The sequence below is a fragment of the Ovis aries genome, chromosome 10, assembly GCF_016772045.2.
Source record: "Ovis aries strain OAR_USU_Benz2616 breed Rambouillet chromosome 10, ARS-UI_Ramb_v3.0, whole genome shotgun sequence".
Classification (NCBI taxonomy): domain Eukaryota; kingdom Metazoa; phylum Chordata; class Mammalia; order Artiodactyla; family Bovidae; genus Ovis; species Ovis aries.
The window spans coordinates 85,550,657-85,567,163 of record NC_056063.1 but is presented as its reverse complement, the minus strand read 5'-3'; the positions used below and the strand labels follow the sequence as shown (position 1 = coordinate 85,567,163).

At 59.8% G+C, this 16,507-nt stretch overlaps 1 protein-coding gene across 2 annotated transcripts in view; it reads left to right on the top strand.

The window, feature by feature from the left end:
- Positions 1-16,507, top strand: part of TUBGCP3 (tubulin gamma complex component 3) — a 33,068-nt gene that overhangs the window by 5,544 nt on the left and 11,017 nt on the right. The window contains exons 3-16 of one of the 2 annotated variants that reach the window (XM_027973798.3): positions 895-962; positions 2,393-2,470; positions 3,663-3,880; positions 5,054-5,226; positions 5,935-6,053; positions 6,652-6,777; positions 7,728-7,796; positions 8,142-8,274; positions 8,757-8,923; positions 12,459-12,569; positions 12,885-12,993; positions 13,868-14,057; positions 15,141-15,276; positions 15,592-15,660. In XM_027973798.3, coding sequence (XP_027829599.2) covers positions 895-962; positions 2,393-2,470; positions 3,663-3,880; positions 5,054-5,226; positions 5,935-6,053; positions 6,652-6,777; positions 7,728-7,796; positions 8,142-8,274; positions 8,757-8,923; positions 12,459-12,569; positions 12,885-12,993; positions 13,868-14,057; positions 15,141-15,276; positions 15,592-15,660 — 1,766 coding nt within the window. The remainder of the gene's footprint in view (positions 1-894; positions 963-2,392; positions 2,471-3,662; positions 3,881-5,053; positions 5,227-5,934; positions 6,054-6,651; positions 6,778-7,727; positions 7,797-8,141; positions 8,275-8,756; positions 8,924-12,458; positions 12,570-12,884; positions 12,994-13,867; positions 14,058-15,140; positions 15,277-15,591; positions 15,661-16,507) is intronic. The other variant, XM_042255077.2, reaches the window with a different exon arrangement.

Sequence of the window (16,507 nt, the reverse complement as noted above, 5' to 3'; positions counted from 1 at the left end):
CTGATAGCTCCCGGGCCTCAGGAGCGGGTCCCCGCCGCCCGGGACGCAGCCTTGGCCAGTGCGTCCTCCCTGCGGGCCTGGCTGTTGCAGGCGGTAGCGATGCCTCCTAGGAGGAGGCTCCCATGGCACGGTCTCTACCCGCCCCGGCTGTTGCGTTCTTAACTATAATAATATTGGCTGGCGTCTGCGTGGATGTCCTGTTTCAGAGCTGGGTGCTGTGGCAGCTGGGGGTGGGGTGAGGCCCTGGCTCATGAGCGACTGGGCCTGGCGGGGGCTTGGTGAGCCGTGCAGGACTGAGGTGGTTCAGTTCTTGGGGTGTTCTAGCATGTAGGTGTATTGAGGTGGGGGTGGTAGGTCGTCTGTCCTGCTGTAAACCCGTACTTTCCCTTCTTGTCTGTAAAACTGAACCTGAGGCCATTGTAGCGCCTTCTTGGTCTCTGATGCTTAGCACCTTTTGGATCACTAGTGAGGACCCCAGGGCTGGGTGTGTTCACAGACTGTTTGCTTTGCAGTGCACAGATCCAGGCCCCTGGTGGGCATGTTACACGCGCTGGGAGCAGCTAAAGATGGTCTGTCTTCAGAGTTAGAGGCCGGGCAGCCGTGCTGTCGAGGGGGTCCTGAGGGTCTGTTTTCAGGAAGGAAATTGATGGGGTTTTCAGAGATTCTGTTACTTCAGCTAATGTTCACGGGAATTCTTTGATTCCAGCCTGATTGTGTTCATGTTTTACAAATATCAGTGTTTTGATGACTTGATGAAATTCATGGAATGGAGTGACTGGTGGTTCTGACTCTTCAGCTCAGGAGCCCCTGCAGAGGCCAGTTACCTGTGGCTGTGGGGAGAGTGTCGTAGGAGCTCGCTGTGTGTCACTAACACGCTCCTCTCCGGCCTTGCAGTGACCCGGCAGAGACGAGAGGCGGACGCGGCGCTGTTCTCAGAGCTCCACAGGAAGCTGCACTCGCAGGTACGTGCGGAGCCCGTGGGGCGGCTGCTCTGCACGCTGCGCTCCGTCGTGTGGGGCCCCGAGCGCGTCCAGCGCTGCCAGGCTCGGGCCCGCAGGCCCCTCTGCCCCGTCTCCTGTGCCCGCACGATGAGCACGGCCTTGTTTGCGGACCGTTTTGGCTCCTCAGTGCGGTTGGGTGGACTTGGATTCATTGCTCTGAGTCTGTTTTTCCGCCTCTGATAATATACGTGAAGTTACGAAACAGGAACTGTTCTGTGTGGCCGTTTTTAGGCAGACAGTCTCAAACTGCTGCGCCACTTGTTTTTCCTGAATTTTTCTCTATTTTTAAAAGCAGCTCCGTCTCAGGAGTCATACCCCAAGGTGCTCATAGGCCTTACAGGACTGCAGTGTGAGAGACCTGGGTTCGATCCCTGGGTTGGGAAGATCCCCTGGAGAAGGGAGCAGCTCACCCACTCCAGTATTCTGGCCTGGAGACCCCCACGGACTGCATAGTCCATGGGGTTGCAGAGGGGCAGACACGACTGAGCAGCTTTCACCTTCAGGACCCTGAACGGGAGACTGGTCGGTGACAGCTGTTGTGGCTGCTCGCACTGGCCCCTCTGTGATCACACGTTGAGGCGGTTTGATCGGAACGGTTGCTTTCCACAGTTGAGTTTGGAACCCTGCATGCTTATTCCTGAAGTAGTCCTGTGTTAAACAGTAGCCAGCTTCCTGGGGCTCAGGGCGTGGCTGAAGGCGGATGGGCGGTGTCAGGGAGCCGTGCGCCCGCTCCTTCTTGTTGCTGAAACGTCTGGTTCTTGGAAACTGCAGCTGCGGTTGCTGTTCCGTCCTCTCTCCTGCCCATCAGGGCCTCTGATCAGCGTGTCCGTGGAAATGAACGGGATCTCTGTGACAACCGTGCACGAACCCTGGGGGGACTGCTGCCTTCTGAATGTTTCAGGACCTGGGTTTCCTAGGAATGCCTGATGCCAAGACCCACATCTTAGACTTTAGAACTATTTTCTTTTTGTCTGATATTCTTTTGTTATGGCATAAGTCAGGCTTCCGTGGGGGAGGCATTCACACACTTCATGATGGCACTGTTCTGAGAATCACCGCTTGGGAAGCCGGCTATTGAGAGGGTGGTTTCAGGGACGACATGCCGTGCGTCGGGGATAGGGTAATCTGAAAGCTTGAGCGCTTCGGGCCTTGGGGTGAGCTTCCAGGGGTTGAAGGCTCCCAGGGGCTTGGGCTCTGAGCGCGCTCTCGCCTGCTGCTGGGGCACTGTGGCCGCGCCTGAAAGCGGGTGCGCTCGGGTGCCATGTCGCCACGTTGCCGCGTGGGTTTTAAGATGCACTTCCATTTTGGGAAATCAGGATAACTTAGGAGAGGGGATGGTGAAACTGCGGGGTAGCACAGAGTTTTTCTTCTGACGTTTTCTTTCTCAACAGGGAGTTTTGAAAAATAAGTGGTCGATTCTCTACCTCTTGCTAAGCCTCAGTGAAGATCCGCGCAGGCAGCCCAGCAAGGTGAGGCTATTTCACATCGCGGCGTCGCCCCAAGGCACGGTGTTGTGTCGGGATAGCTATGCCAAGTGCTGAGAGGAATTGGCTTCTGTACTCAAGAAAACAACATTAGAAAAGCAAACAGCTCGCTCTCTGGGCGGCCATGAGGGTCGAGGGTCTTTTCCCTCTGCCTTTAAGGGCGTTGTCAGTCATTGCGCTGTGTCCCTCACGGCGTCTTTGCGGATCACGTTACAGCGTTGCTTCAGACACCACCTCTGGCCAGCAGAGCAGGGCTGCTGCTGCTCAGCTTTCTGCTGTGCACAGTCGCTGTGAGCCTGGCTTCATTGTTCTTTGAGTCAGAAGAGCTTCTAGGGTTTTCCTGTCAGATGCCACGATGAGCATTAATTACTGTTATTTCCTGAAAAGCTCGTTGTCTGCGGGCTCAGGTTTTGACCCAGGCAGTGTTTGAAGGTGCGATTGGGCAGCTGCCCGAGTCCCCGAGGGTCTGGTGTAATGAGGTGCCCCACCCCAGAAGTCTGAGAGCTTAGGCGGTTGGAGAGCGTGCGCGAAGGAGTCAGATTTACCTTGAAAGCCACAGTCTTGAGTAACGAGCCTTCTTTCCTTATATAACAACGCCAGACTTTTAAAGCTATTTGAGTAATTATTTCACTTTTACTTTGCTTAGCTTCTGAGTAGAGTGTTTAGTTATCAGACCATGTGGGAGTCTTGGGACTCAGAAAGCTTTCTAAAACTTTCATTGGCTCGAGCATACTTCAGAAATCGGCTGATTTATCGTTCACTGAGCTCAGCACATCTTTGAGCTTCGCAGGTGCCGCGCTTGCCTGCTTTTCTGTAAGTGGAGGGCTTGTGGCAGCTGCGCCTTGTCGGGTGGTGGCTGCCGTTTCAAGCGGGAAGGCGTTTAAGGTGTGCGTGTCGCTCTAGAGGCCTGCTGCTCTGCCCGCTCAGCAGGCGGGCGGCGTGCGCAGGGCCCGCTCAGCAGACGGGCGGCGTGCGCAGGGCCCGCAGGCGCGCTGGGAAGGCGGACGCTCGTGTGGCCTGCTCTGCCGTTTGCTTCCCAGAGCTGATCTGGACTTTCTGAGGTCTGCCTGTGCCACTCTGGGCACAGAAACGCAGCTAAAGAGATGGAGTGTGAACTGTCTGTCGGCTGGGGACTCGTGTGATTCTGTAGCTGCATTTGCAATGCGCTTATTTTCAGGTCTCCAGCTACGCCACGCTGTTCGCTCAGGCGCTACCACGCGATGCCCACTCCACGCCCTACTACTACGCCCGGCCTCAGACCCTGCCGCTGAACTACCAGGAGCGCAGCGCCCCGTCGGCCCAGAGCTCGGGCAGCCTGGGGAGCAGCGGCATCAGCAGCATCGGTGTGCACACCCTCAACGGCCCGACCCCGCCGCCCCCGTCCCTGCTGCCGGGGTAAGCTGGCGCTCGCGCGGGTCCCCCGCGGTGGAGGCGGGCGCGGCCTTGCTCTCAGTCCAGCATTCAGTCTTCAGAGCCTCGTGCGTGTCCGGGGTGTCTCGGCCCTGGGTCTGACGTGCTCTGGTGGGAGTCAGCTGTCTAAGCACACCCTCCGGGTCGCTCCCGTCTGCGTTGACCGTTGGGTCGGCTGCCTCCTGACTGGTAACGCAGCTGCTGCGGCAGGGCCGGCTCGCGGGGAGGTGTGCGGTGCCTTGGTTGGTGGGAACTGGGAGTGGGCTGGCGCAGCCACCTTCAGACGGTGTTTCCCTCGTGGGCGGGGCCCGGCGACGCGCCTGTCACTGGGTCAGTCAGGTGAAAGTTTGTTGGAGTTACTGGAAGACAGAACGTGTGTCCAGACACGGGGATTACAGACAGAGCCTAGGACTTTATAAAGACAGCACCATGTACCCCCAAATCTAATCTCAGACTCCCATTCTGGCTGAAGGAGTCTGGCTGAAACACACTTTCTTGTTTTCGCCTTTAATATAAGTAGTTGAAATAATTACTGTCATGATATTGAAAAAGCGGCATAGAGAACCGTGAACTGAAGTGGTCGTTTAGACTTTCTCTTAAATTTGGAACTGTACTCAGAACCATCGTCGGATCAGTGTCCCCCCTGCCGGGGGCGGGCTGGGGGAAGGGCTGTCTCCGGGTCCTTGTGGAACTCCCTGGTGGGCTGCCCGCGGGCGTCACTGAGCGCCGTCCTGACGGGGGTGGCCTCTCCCTGCGGTTGATGTTGCTGTGTGTGACGCTGGTTGCAGATCCCACTGTTTGCGTCAAGTGCTGTGAAGGCTGAGAGATAGACAGGGCAGGGGGCGGTGTCATCGGTTTTTACTCAGCAAACGTGGATGGGTTTCCAGGGTAAAATCAGCAGTGAACCCTAGAGTGCTCTGAGCTGGAAGTGTATGTGGGTGTTTGCAGGCACAGCCGGGTCGGCCTGTGACAGAGCCGGGAGGGCTGTGCAGGAGGCAGGAGCCCGGGGGCCGCAGTCGGGGAGGGACAGCCGCGCGGGTCTCGGGCTCACCCGGGCCAGTGGCTCAGTGTGGTGACTCAGGGAGCGTGTCTGCAGCGTCTCAGCGACCTCTGTGACTAGCCCGGCGTGCGGACCCAGCAGGCACCTCCTCTTTTCAGACAGTCTCACCCGGGCCCAGGGACGGGCGACTGTCTCCGGCAGCAGCTGGGCGCCCGTCTGGCATGGACGTTGACTGCAAGCCAGCCTTCCTTACAAACCACTACCTCCAAAGGCGTCCCCAGTGCGACTTCCCGCAGCGTGACTCGGCCACGGAGAGACGGGGATGCAGGCGGTGAGTGAGGACGGGCTCTGGGTTTTCCGGGGTTTGCAGCCGACAGTGTCCCGTGCGCCCCGTGGGGGTGCCTGTGTTGGCCTTGTCACCCAGCCCCACCTGCGCTCACGACTGCCGGGCGTGGCTCTGGGTGTGCACCCTCCTCCTCCTCCCGGCCGGCCTGTTTCTGTTTATCTGGTGTTTGTGGAGGGTCGCCCCGTGCTGGGGCGATATTACCTGGCTGTGCTCGGACGGGGCCTCTCCCACTGGAACCTCGCCTCTCTGGGCCTTGCCTTCTTGTGATATTGGGTGACAGCCACGCTCTGAGCTGGCCTTTGTTCCAGGGTTTGTGGGGCTCGTAAACCCTCTCCGGTGTGTTAATGCCTGTGGCCTGGTGGGGATGGAGCCCGGCTTACACGCCTGCTGCGTGGTCAGTCAGGTCTCTGACACCACATGAAGCGGTTACCCACCCCTCTGGGATTGGCTTGTGCTGCCCCTGGATCATGTGTTAAACTCCCGTGGATTGCTTTCTCTTTGAAAAAAGGGCTTTTGGAAGACAAACCACATGCTCTCCAGATGCTCTTCAGAAAGTCCGTGTTTTTAAAAAATATAACTTCATATTCTTTTCCATCTTAAACTCAGTTAGCTTTTAAGTTTTGTTCTGGTTGCGAACACATCACCTGGGGCGAGCTGTGTCGAGCAGTTCACCGCACGGAAACCGCGTTGCAGGTGCTGTGGAGGTCACCGAGGCGGCCCTCGTCAGAGACATCCTGTACGTCTTCCAGGGCATAGACGGCAGGAACATCAAGATGAGCAGCGCTGACAACTGTTACAAAGTGGAGGGGAAGGTACGGTGCCCTGACCCGCTGCAGCCCTCACGAGTCAGGGTGACTGTCCCCAGGGCCAGGTGGGAGCCGCTGGTCTGGGAGGTGCTGCTCGTTGACGCGGGTGGTCTGCAGGCGAGGTCCTGGCCCCCGTACCGGCTCGTCCTCCGTGCTCACCTCCTCCCTCCTGTGGTGCCGGTGCCAGGCTTACCTGCCGGACTGCTGTCCTGGCATCTGTGCTCCGACACAGGTCCCACGTGAGGCGCTCTCGCCCAGTTTTGCTTCCTCCGGAGCCTGCCTTTCTCACAGTCCATCTTGCTGACGATCTGTCCTTCTGCGTCTCTTGGCTGAGGCTCAGGCCGCTGGCCTCACAGACGGCCCTTGCCACGCCGGGCCCTCCTGGGGGTGGCGGCCCTCCCGCCTGACGCGTTGTCTGCGCCAGGGCGCGGCCTGTGTCCCAGGCCTCACTGTCCTCATGTCAGGGTGGTGTGTTGGTGATCTTTAAGTTTCTTGTGTTGAAGCCTGAGAATCACAAACATAAAAGTGCAAGTGGTTGGAAAAAAAGTAATAAAATTCCAGCGTTAAAAGCAGTTTTTTAGCTGTGGACGTGTTTGCTTTTTAGGCAAACCTGAACAAGTCCTTGCGGGATACGGCTATGAGACTGGCCGAGCTGGGGTGGCTGCACAACAAGATCAGAAAGTACACGGACCAGAGGAGCCTGGACCGCTCGTTTGGGCTTGTCGGCCAGGTGTGTGCTTCGGTAGCGAGACGCCTGGGGATTCGGGCGGCGCTCGCCTCAGGAAGCGCTTCGTCTCCTTAGAACCTCACGTGAAAGTCATCCTGAGGCGGGTCCTTTTTACATGAAGCAGGTTTGGTATGATGCACTTTGTCAGCCACGGTCCTCTCAAGAAAATAGAAAGCACAGTAAATATTGACACAGGTGATCGACCAGGAAACTTCTAATGTTTAACGAGTGTTTAGGAACGCTGACCTGTCTGAGTCACTTTACGTATTTTAATGACTTCCCTTTGACCTAAAATTCTCTCAGTTAAACTTTGTTTAATTGAAGGACAGTTGGTTTACAGTGTCGTGTGTGAAGTGTGTGTCAAAGTGACTCGGGTGTGTGCGTGTGCGTGTGTGTGTGCGTGTGTGCGTGTGCGTGTGTGTGTGTGCGCGTGTGTATGCGTGTGCGTGTGCATGCGTGTGCGTGTGCGTGTGTGCGTGTGTGTGTGTGTGTGCGCTAAGTTGCTTCTGTCGTGTCCGACTCAGCGTGACCCCACGGACTGCAGCCCGCCAGGCTCCTCTGTCCATGGGGTTTCGCAGGCAGGAGCACTGGAGTGGGGTGCCATTCCCCCCTTCAGGGGGTCTCCCCGACTTTGCTGTTCACCTGAAGCTGACGTGGCATTGTACATCAACGGTACTTCCATGAGCCAGAGTAAGAGGCATATAGCTAAAAATACAGCATCAGTGTGTGGAGGGAGGAAACGCCCTGCAGGTTATGAGCACGGCGCTGCGCCTCCGCTGTGCTCCTGCAAAGCCCGTGCTGAGACGGCCCCTGACACCGTTGAGTCCGTGTGTTGAGGTGGTTCACCTGCACGAGCTCTGTGGACAGAAGCAGGCGCGTCTGAGGGCCGTCCTTCGCAGCTGGGTGGCGCCTGTCCTGAGCGCAGCGACCACGACCTGCCTCTCTTTCCACAGAGCTTCTGCGCGGCCTTGCACCAGGAACTCAAGGAGTACTACCGGCTGCTCTCCGTCCTGCACTCCCAGGTAAGCCCTTGTTTTTATTTCATCACGATCTGAAATGTCACAGAATTCCACTCTCCAGAATCCCTGCATTTCCTCCTACGCTAATTTTAAGGTGTGATGGTCCTGGTGGAAGGGTTGGGCCCCTGTAGAGCTGTGGTGTGTCCTGGAGTCAGCTTGCGGCTCGCTTTCAGGGTCCTGTCGGCCTGAGGCAGACCTCCTGTATCTTGAAGGAGCTGTCCTCTCCCAGAGGCCCTCTGTCTCGTTTACGTGAGGATCACCCCTTCCCCGGGACTTGACGTGGGTTAAGACGTGGGTTAGGGCTCCTGGGTGGCTGTACTCAGCCGTTCTTTTGTTCTCGTTTTTCAGCTGCAGCTGGAGGACGATCAGGGTGTGAATTTGGGCTTCGAGAGCAGCTTGACGCTCCGGCGCCTCCTGGTGTGGACGTATGACCCCAAGATAAGACTAAAGACCCTGGCGGCCCTGGTGGACCACTGCCAAGGTCATTCTGCGCGGTTTCAAGGCAGCTGTAGGGAGGGTCACTGAGGCCTGACTCTGTGTCTGCCCTGTATGCATGGCAGCCGGAAGGGTGCTACCAAAGACAGGTGGATAGACTTGGACTTCCAGGGGGAGAGCCCGTGGGCCAGGGTTTACGCTCGTGGCGCTCAGGACCTCCCTGAGATGAAGTAGGCGTGGGGGTGTGGTCCCCTGAGGCCTCTTGTGCTCCGGAGACGCGTCTGCCCTTACTCTGCGGCCTCTCCTCGGCCTCCCCCGCCCCCCCTTGGCCCCAGGTCTGGCTCAGCAGCCGTGTTGCTCGCCCCCGTGCGTGCGTCTGCCTGGGCCTCTCCCACCTCCAGCCTGGGGCTTGGCGCTCTGCGCAGCGCGCATGCTTTCCTGGCCGGGGGCCCCTGGCCTCTTCCTCCTCGCTTTGTCTCTGCGCCTCGGCCTCAGCGTTTGTGTTCACGGTGGCTTCTGTGTCCCCAGGAAGGAAGGGAGGCGAGCTGGCCTCGGCCGTCCACGCCTACACCAAGACAGGGGACCCATCCATGCGGTCCCTGGTGCAGCACATCCTCAGCCTGGTGTCACACCCCGTCCTGAGCTTTCTGTACCGCTGGATCTACGACGGCGAGCTGGAGGACGCGCACCACGAGGTGAGGCGGCCCGCGGCGTCTCCTTAGAGCAGCGGGGCGCCGGGCGCGCCCCGGGGTGAGGCGGCCCGCGGTATCTTAGAGCAGCAGGGCTCTGGGTGCACCCATGGGCTGGGCCTGCGGTGTCTCAAAGCAGCGAGGCGCAGGGCGCACCCTTGGGCCGGGCTTGCAGGCGTCTCTCTGGAGCAGTGAGGCACCAGGCGCACCCATGGGCTGGGTGTGCGGTGTTTCAGAGCAGCGGGGTGCCGGTCGCACCCTGAGGTGAGGCAGACCTGCGGTGTTTCCTTGGAGCAGCAAGGTGCCAGGCACACCCACGGGCCAGGCTTGCAGGCATCTCCTTGGAGAGCAGGGTGCTGGGCACACCCACGGGCCAGCCTGTCCTCCCAACACCGGGTCGAGCAGAGCTGTGTGCGATGGTGGGAAATGGGTCTCCCCGTAACTCAGGAGCCTGGGCCGGGTCCCTGCTCCTCAGCACGCTGGCGGCAGTGCTGGGGCTTGGGTGTCCTCGTCCTGCTCTGTCCTGGAGGCGCCCATCGTGTGTTCTGATGCGGTCACGGTTACTGGTTAGCTGAGCCAGGCCATCTGTATGAGTATTTGTATTCTACACATTGAAACATGCTTAGTTCTGCTAGAAAGCAACGTATTTGTCTGAAAGTCACTGTTACTCACGGTCATCCCGTGAAACTGCAGGCTTCTGACCGGAAGTGGAGCGGGCCCGCCGCTCGGCCTTGACTCTGCGTTATGTTAGTAAAGAAGGGGATCGAGTGGGAGTTGCAGCTTTTAACGCACAGTAAGCGGTTAAGAAACGCGCGGATTCTAGGATACACGTGGCCGTGACCTTGGCAAAGCCCAGGGGTTGGCAGGTGGGCCTGGGCGGAGTGGCAGTGGGAGGCCCTGGCCCTCGAGGCTGGGTTCTTGCGTTCCCCTCGGTTCTCGTGGGTGAAACTGCATGTGAATAATGGAAGTAGACAGGACCGCACTGCCCTGTTCCCTGGTGTGAGCGCACGCGGGCCCCGTGCGTGTGCCCTGGGCGCCCCATCCCTGGTGTGAGCGCACGCGGGGCCCCGTGCCTGTGCCCTGGGCGCCCCGTCCCTGGTGTGAGCCCCCGAGCGTGTGCCCTGGGCGCCCCGTCCCTGGTGTGAGCGCACGCGGGGCCCCGAGCGTGTGCCCTGGGCGCCCCGTCCCTGGTGTGAGCGCACACAGGCCCCATGTGTGTGCCCTGGGTGCCCCATCCCTGGTGTGAGCCCCCGAGCGTGTGCCCTGGGTGCCCCGTCCCTGGTGTGAGCACACTCGGGGCCCCGTGCGTGTGCCCTGGGTGCCCCGTCCCTGGTGTGAGCGCACGCGGGGCCCCGTGCGTGTGCCCTAGGTGCCCCGTCCCTGGTGTGAGCACACTCGGGGCCCCGTGCCTGTGCCCCGGGCGCCCCGTCCCTGGTGTGAGCGCATACAGGCCCCATGTGTGTGCCCTGGGTGCCCCATCCCTGGTGTGAGCCCCCGAGCATGTGCCCTGGGCGCCCCATCCCTGGTGTGAGCGCACGCGGGCCCCGTGCGTGTGCTCTGGGGGCCCTGCAGCCCCCGTGGCGTGGCTCTGGCGTGGACTCTACCCGGTGACTCTGTCTGAGCAGATCGTGCTCTTGTAGGTGTGCGTCTCCACCGCATTAATGAGGTGGCTGTGCCTTCATGGGCCTCCATGTGTGTCTAGCAGCTTCTCTGAAGTCAGTCCTGGAGGGGGGCTGGCTTGGCGGCGGAAGGGGCTGCACCTGCAGCTTTGAGTTTGTCTCCTGCGCTGGGGGACTGTCCCCCGCCCACCCTGCACCCCACTGGCTTAGCCCTCCCTTCTGTGCGCCTCACATGACTCACCCTGAGCAGGACTGTTTTCCATCTGACCCTGGCCCCGGGCTCATGGTGTGGGCCTCCCAGGCAGCTCTCCTGAACACCGTGTTTCCCTGCTGTTGGGACCCTTCCCTGTCCTGCTGCTGCAGAGTGAGGCCCAGCGTCCCACCTTGGCTGCCTCTGGGTGGGACTGACCTACACCCTAGGGTCGAGTTTTCACTCCTTTTCCCTGAAAGAGAAGATCCCAGGTGTCCCCTGAGCTTTGCTACTTCTGCAGCACCGTTAAAACTGCCTCTGGGTCCGCTAGTTGGGCAAGACTAGAGCCCTGAAGGGATCTTCTGAAATAGGCGTTTCTCCAGAGGAGACGCATAGATGGTCCACAGGCATGTAGGGATGCTCAGCATCACTGATGGTTAGAGACACGCAAACCGAGGCCGCAGGGAGGCATTACGGCACGTCACGCCTGTCAGGTTGGCCGTCAGGAAACGGCCGATGTTGGCGAGCGTGCAGGAAAGGGGACTGCTGCTGGTGACGGGCACTGGCGCAGCCCCTGTGGAGACAGCACAGAGCTTTCTCAACAAACGCCGCCTCCTGGGCTTTCACCCAACGAACAGAAGCGCCCATTTGGAAAGAGGTGCGGGCTGGTGTTTGCAGCATCGTTACTGCCGGCTGCTGAAGCGTGGAAGCAGCTGAAGTGTCCTGTCAGCAGGGGCATGAGGAGAGAAGATGCGGTGTGTCCGCAGTGGAATGCTACTCGGCCAGGGAGGAGTGGGGCTCTGCCATTTTCAGCAACGCGGATGGACTTGGAGGGACGTTATGCTGAGTGAAAGAAGACAGAAAGGCAAGCACTGCGTGAGTCAGCCCTTAGACGTGGGATCTGGAGATACGGCCGACTCAGCGTGACGGGAAGGGAGCTCACTTGGACGCAGAGAGTAAGATGGAGTTTACAGAATAAAAGCGTGAGCCTGTTAGGACCGTGACTGGAGAAGGAGAGCGTCCTCGGTGCAGAAGCAGAGGAGCTCGAAGCAGCGGTGACTCAGCTTCCTCCTTCGCGTCCCCCGTCGTTTCTGCCGTCAGCCATCAGGCTGGTCCCCGGGTTGGTGAGGCTGAGGAAGTGGACCGGGGAGCTTCCGAGCACGGTGGTTCTCAGGACAGAGCCGCCCCGAGAAGGTCACTCCGCGTGGGACTGCTGGGTGGGCTGGTGCTGGCCGTGCCCAGGTCGGGAGCTGGCCACGCCCGCCCTCTGAGCTGTGTGCCTCAGGCAAGGTGCCTGTGCTCCAGACCCAGGCCCCTGCAGGGCTGGGGCAGACACCCTGGTGGCGGATACGCAGTTGTTTGACACAGGAGGGCGGGAAAACTCGTGAGTCGGCTTGAGTTGAAAATGGAGCCGGGCTCAGAGGTCTGGGAAGAGTCCCTGTGAGTTAGCACTGCCCCCTCCCACCCTCCGGGTGGAGAGCAGATGCTGTGATTGAAGGACCACCTCGCGTCTTAGGGAAAAGCTTGTCTCAGCACCACCTTTTGTTACAAGGAATGGGGGATGAGCGACTGCGTTCAGAGAGAGCTGCCGAGATGCCCTTTGGCACGCGTGCTCCTGTGAGCGCAGCTCTCCTGCCCCTGGAGGTCAGGGTTGCTGGCTCCCTGCCGTGCGGTTGGTGTACACTTTGCCAGAAGCATCACTTTGCCCGTCTTCCCGCCTCCTCACTTGCAGTTCTTCGTGGCGTCGGATCCGACCGTGAAGACGGACCGGCTGTGGCATGACAAATACACGCTGCGCACGTCCATGATCCCGTCCTTCATGACGATGGACCAGTGCCGGAAGGTGGGCTCCTGCGGCTCGGGCACCAGTGCGCGCCTGCCTTCGCGGGGGACCAGGCCGGTCTGCGGTGAAACGCGCCTCGTGGCCTTGTAGGGTTTGCGTTCTTGAGGTGGAGTGTGTGTGTGTTGACTGCATCAATGTGTATTTGTATGTGTCTGTTAATAGTTTTTTCGGGTCCTGAGATTCCCCTGGTACTATGCCCAGTGTTCCTGCTGGTTCTGAGTCAGTGGAACCCTGTGGCTTGTGGCTGGCTGTAGAGCGTGGGCGTGCGGCCGCCCCAGCTCCGGGTGACGGTGACTCCTGGGTGTCTCCCCTCAGGTCCTTCTGATCGGAAAGTCGATAAACTTCCTGCACCAGGTGTGCCTCGACCGGACGCCCCCCGCGAAGGTGGCCGCCGCGGCCAGGTCTGTGGAGCCCCTGCAGGACGGTACGCGGGCGACGCTGGCAGGGCGCCTGCTGCGCCACGCGGGGGTCTCTCCTCGCCTGCGCACGCGTCGTCAGGGTTTTTCAGGAGAAATCCAGTGTTGAGATGTGGCTTTGGGTTACATGGGTGCAAACCCGCGTTAGGAAGCTGCTTGTGTGAATCAGCTCCGGGTGCTCCTCCTCCTCCATCTGAGGCTGGGGGCTCAGCCCCTCTGGGCCCTGTGTGCTGCCCCCGTCTGCCCTGGATGCTGTCTGGCCTCCCTGGAGCCTGTGATGCCCTGATGTGGCTGCATGCTGGCGGCGCCTAGCCGTCATGCCTGTAACACGTGCCATCTCGGGCTTATCCTCAACACCATCACCCCTGACCCGCTCCACGCCCTCTGAACCACTGTTTCAGTGCGGCCTCGAGTTGGCTCCGTTGTGGAAGGGCTGTGACCTTTAAATCTGTGATGTGGTGAGCAGTCCCCTCTGGGCTTCTCCAGGTGGGAACACAGGTGTCTGCTCCATGTCCAGCGTTGGCAGTGTTGTGGGGTCCCAGCTGGGGATGCTGGTGGCTCCAGCGGTTCCTGTGGCCTGTCTTGGAGCCACGGGTGGGCATGGGCTGGCACGTGTGTGTGAGGAGCCACGGGGGGGGGCGTGGGCCGACGCGTGTGCGTGTGAGGAGCCACAGGTGGGCATGGGCTGGCACGTGTGTGTGAGGAGCCACGGGGGCGTGGGCCGACGCGTGTGCGTGTGAGGAGCCACGGGGGGGGCGTGGGCTGACACGTGCGTGTGAGGAGCCACGGGGGGCGTGGGCCGACGCGCGTGCCTGGGAGCCTCTCATTCCTCCCCCGTGAAACGCGATCATGTGTGTGTGCTCTCCCTTTTGCTCTTCACAGCTGCAGACTTATTCACGGATTTGGAAAATGCGTTCCAGGGGAAAATTGACGCAGCTTATTTTGAGACCAGCAAGTACCTCCTGGACGTCCTGAACAGGAAGTACAGCCTGCTGGACCACATGCAGGCCGTGCGCCGGTACCTGCTGCTCGGCCAGGGGGACTTCATCCGGCACCTGATGGACCTGCTCAAGTAAGGCGGCGCCGGGCGCGCCCATGCGTGCGTGGGGGTTCAGCAAGGCCAGAGAGCGAGTGGCATTAGAGGAAGTTTGTTGACTTCGCGTAGAGCCTTGGGAAGATAAAGCCTTGTCACGTCAGTCCGTCTAGCTCTGTTTGCCTTGTTTGCGGAGGCTCGTGTACCTGTGAATACAGGCCCTGACGGATGTGTAAGGGGTGTGTGCCCTGCTCTGTCGGCTTAGCTTTGGGTGAAAGTTGTCTGTAGGGCAAATGGGCGCAAACATGAGTGTGTGGGGGGAGCAGGTGGGGGGAGCAGGTGGGAGGGGGTGGGCGGGGACACGGGCATTTCTGAACCTTTAGGGCCACGTTACAGATCTCGTCCTCTGGGTGACTTACCTGTGTTTGCCTTCTGCTCGGTTTTAATAATTGGAGCATCTCATCCTTGGTATCAAACAAAAGCTTCATTTCTTCTCAAAAGTGCGTTTCCAGTTTCTAATTTAAAAGGAGGCGCCATCCCTGGCCAGCTTGCATCGGCACCTGAGCAATGCTGGCGTTGTTGGTCTTCTCAGCCTCTCCTGCCAACATCCTGCGCCCTGAAGGCTGCGGGGCAGTTTCTGTGCACCGCTGGGGAGGATGGGCTCGGCCAGAGAGCTGTTAGCGTGGTGTGTGGGGCCGCAGCTGCCGCTCGTCCTCAGGGTCTGCTGGCAGTGCGGCTCTGGGTGTCCCACGCCCCGTTGCTCTGGTTTAGCTGAGGCCTGTCCTCCACGGGGATCTGCAGGCGGTGCCAGGGCTCACGCTGCCCCAGGGCCAGGCTGGAGTGAGGAGCTGTGCTTCCTAACACGTGACCTGGTTCAGTGTTTTAGGAATCAAAACTCTCAAGACCAGTTTTAAGCTGAATCGAAATTAATTTTTAAAGGAATGTCTTACTCCCCCAGGGCCCGACGGAGTGTCACTCGCCGTTGATTCTGTGAAACTTCTGCTCCCGGGTTGTGTCGTTTCCATCTGTGTTTTTATAATTTGAGCTCTGTGATTTTAAGTTTCTCCAGAGATTATTGTGAATTCAAGTAATGTCCTCTTACTTTTATACGAATCTGTGAAGACCAGAGCTTGCCCGTCCAGCTACGACTCTGTACCAGCACAACTTGACTGGAATTCTGGAGACCGCCGTCAGAGCCACCAACGCCCAGTTTGATAGCCCGGAGATCCTCAGGCGACTGGACGTGAGGCTGCTGGAGGTGCCGGCTCTGGGCCCCGCGCGGGGCTGTGGGCAGTGCCTCGTGGGGCTTGGGGCCCTGCTGTTGAGGCTGCTCTGGTCTGGGGGTGGTCTGGAGAGGGGGAGTGAGTCTGAGCCGGACGTGCCCTTCATCCCTGCACGTGATGCCCGGTGCCGTGTGGACAGAGCTGCGCGTCTCTGCTCGCGCACGGCTGGCGCTCCACACGCTGAGTGGGTTTAGAAGCGGCTTCGTTTACTGCTCTCCGTGGGGTGTGGCCGCGTGAGGGCTGTGGCCGCGCGGGGCTGGAGGCCCTGCAGTGTGTGTGCTGTCCCGCAGGTCTCTCCGGGGGACACCGGCTGGGACGTGTTCAGCCTGGACTACCACGTGGACGGCCCCATCGCCACCGTAAGGCCCGCGGGCAGCTTCAGAGCTGCTGCGTCTCTGACAGCCTCTCTTGGAAGTGATCGCTTGGCACCAAGACATACCCGCTGAATGAGCACTCAAGCCAGGGGCGTGCGCGTGTGTGTGTGTGAGGCAGCCACTGAGTGCTAAAGTGCTGTAATAGTTCAACAGTTGTTAGAATGTCATTTATCCTGTCGTAGGGTCAGCAGGTACTTGATGGATGGATCATTCGTTTTGTTCCCTTATTCTTAGACTGGATCGATTAGTTCAGGATCATTTGCCGCGAACTACGAAGTGTGCTTGGGGAGTCGTATGTCTGCTCCTTGGGTAACGTTTGGTGTTTATGACCCGTCCGGATGGCTGAGGGCATAGCTGTCCTGTTGTGTGCAGCGCTTTCACTGCGTTTAAACAGTGTCGCTGTTGGCCTGGATGGGAGTGACCAGCAGGGCTCTCTCCTGCCTCTGTAGGTAGACACCCTCTTCACGCCCAGTCTGTCTTACTGAGACTGGGAGGATGTCCTTGACCGAGGTCCCTCTGGCCTTGCTTGTCGCTTTCCCTCTGAAGTGTTGAAGATGGACCCCCGTTTCTTCTCATTCTCGGGAGCTCCCGTGTTGAGGCGCCGCGTCCCTGGCTCTGCAGTGGCTCCCTCGTGGCCTCTGTGGGCGCCGTCCTGGCCAGCCTGTCTGTCCCCAGCGGCCCGGCCGGCCCGGCAGACTGTCGGCGCCAAGGCTGGGCTCCCCCGCGGCTGCCGGCTCTGCCGTCCGTCTGCTCCGAGGTGGCAGCTGCCGGGGCAGGTTTTTACACACAGGTTCCCAGATCAAAGCTACCGTGTTTTCAATACATAGCTGCT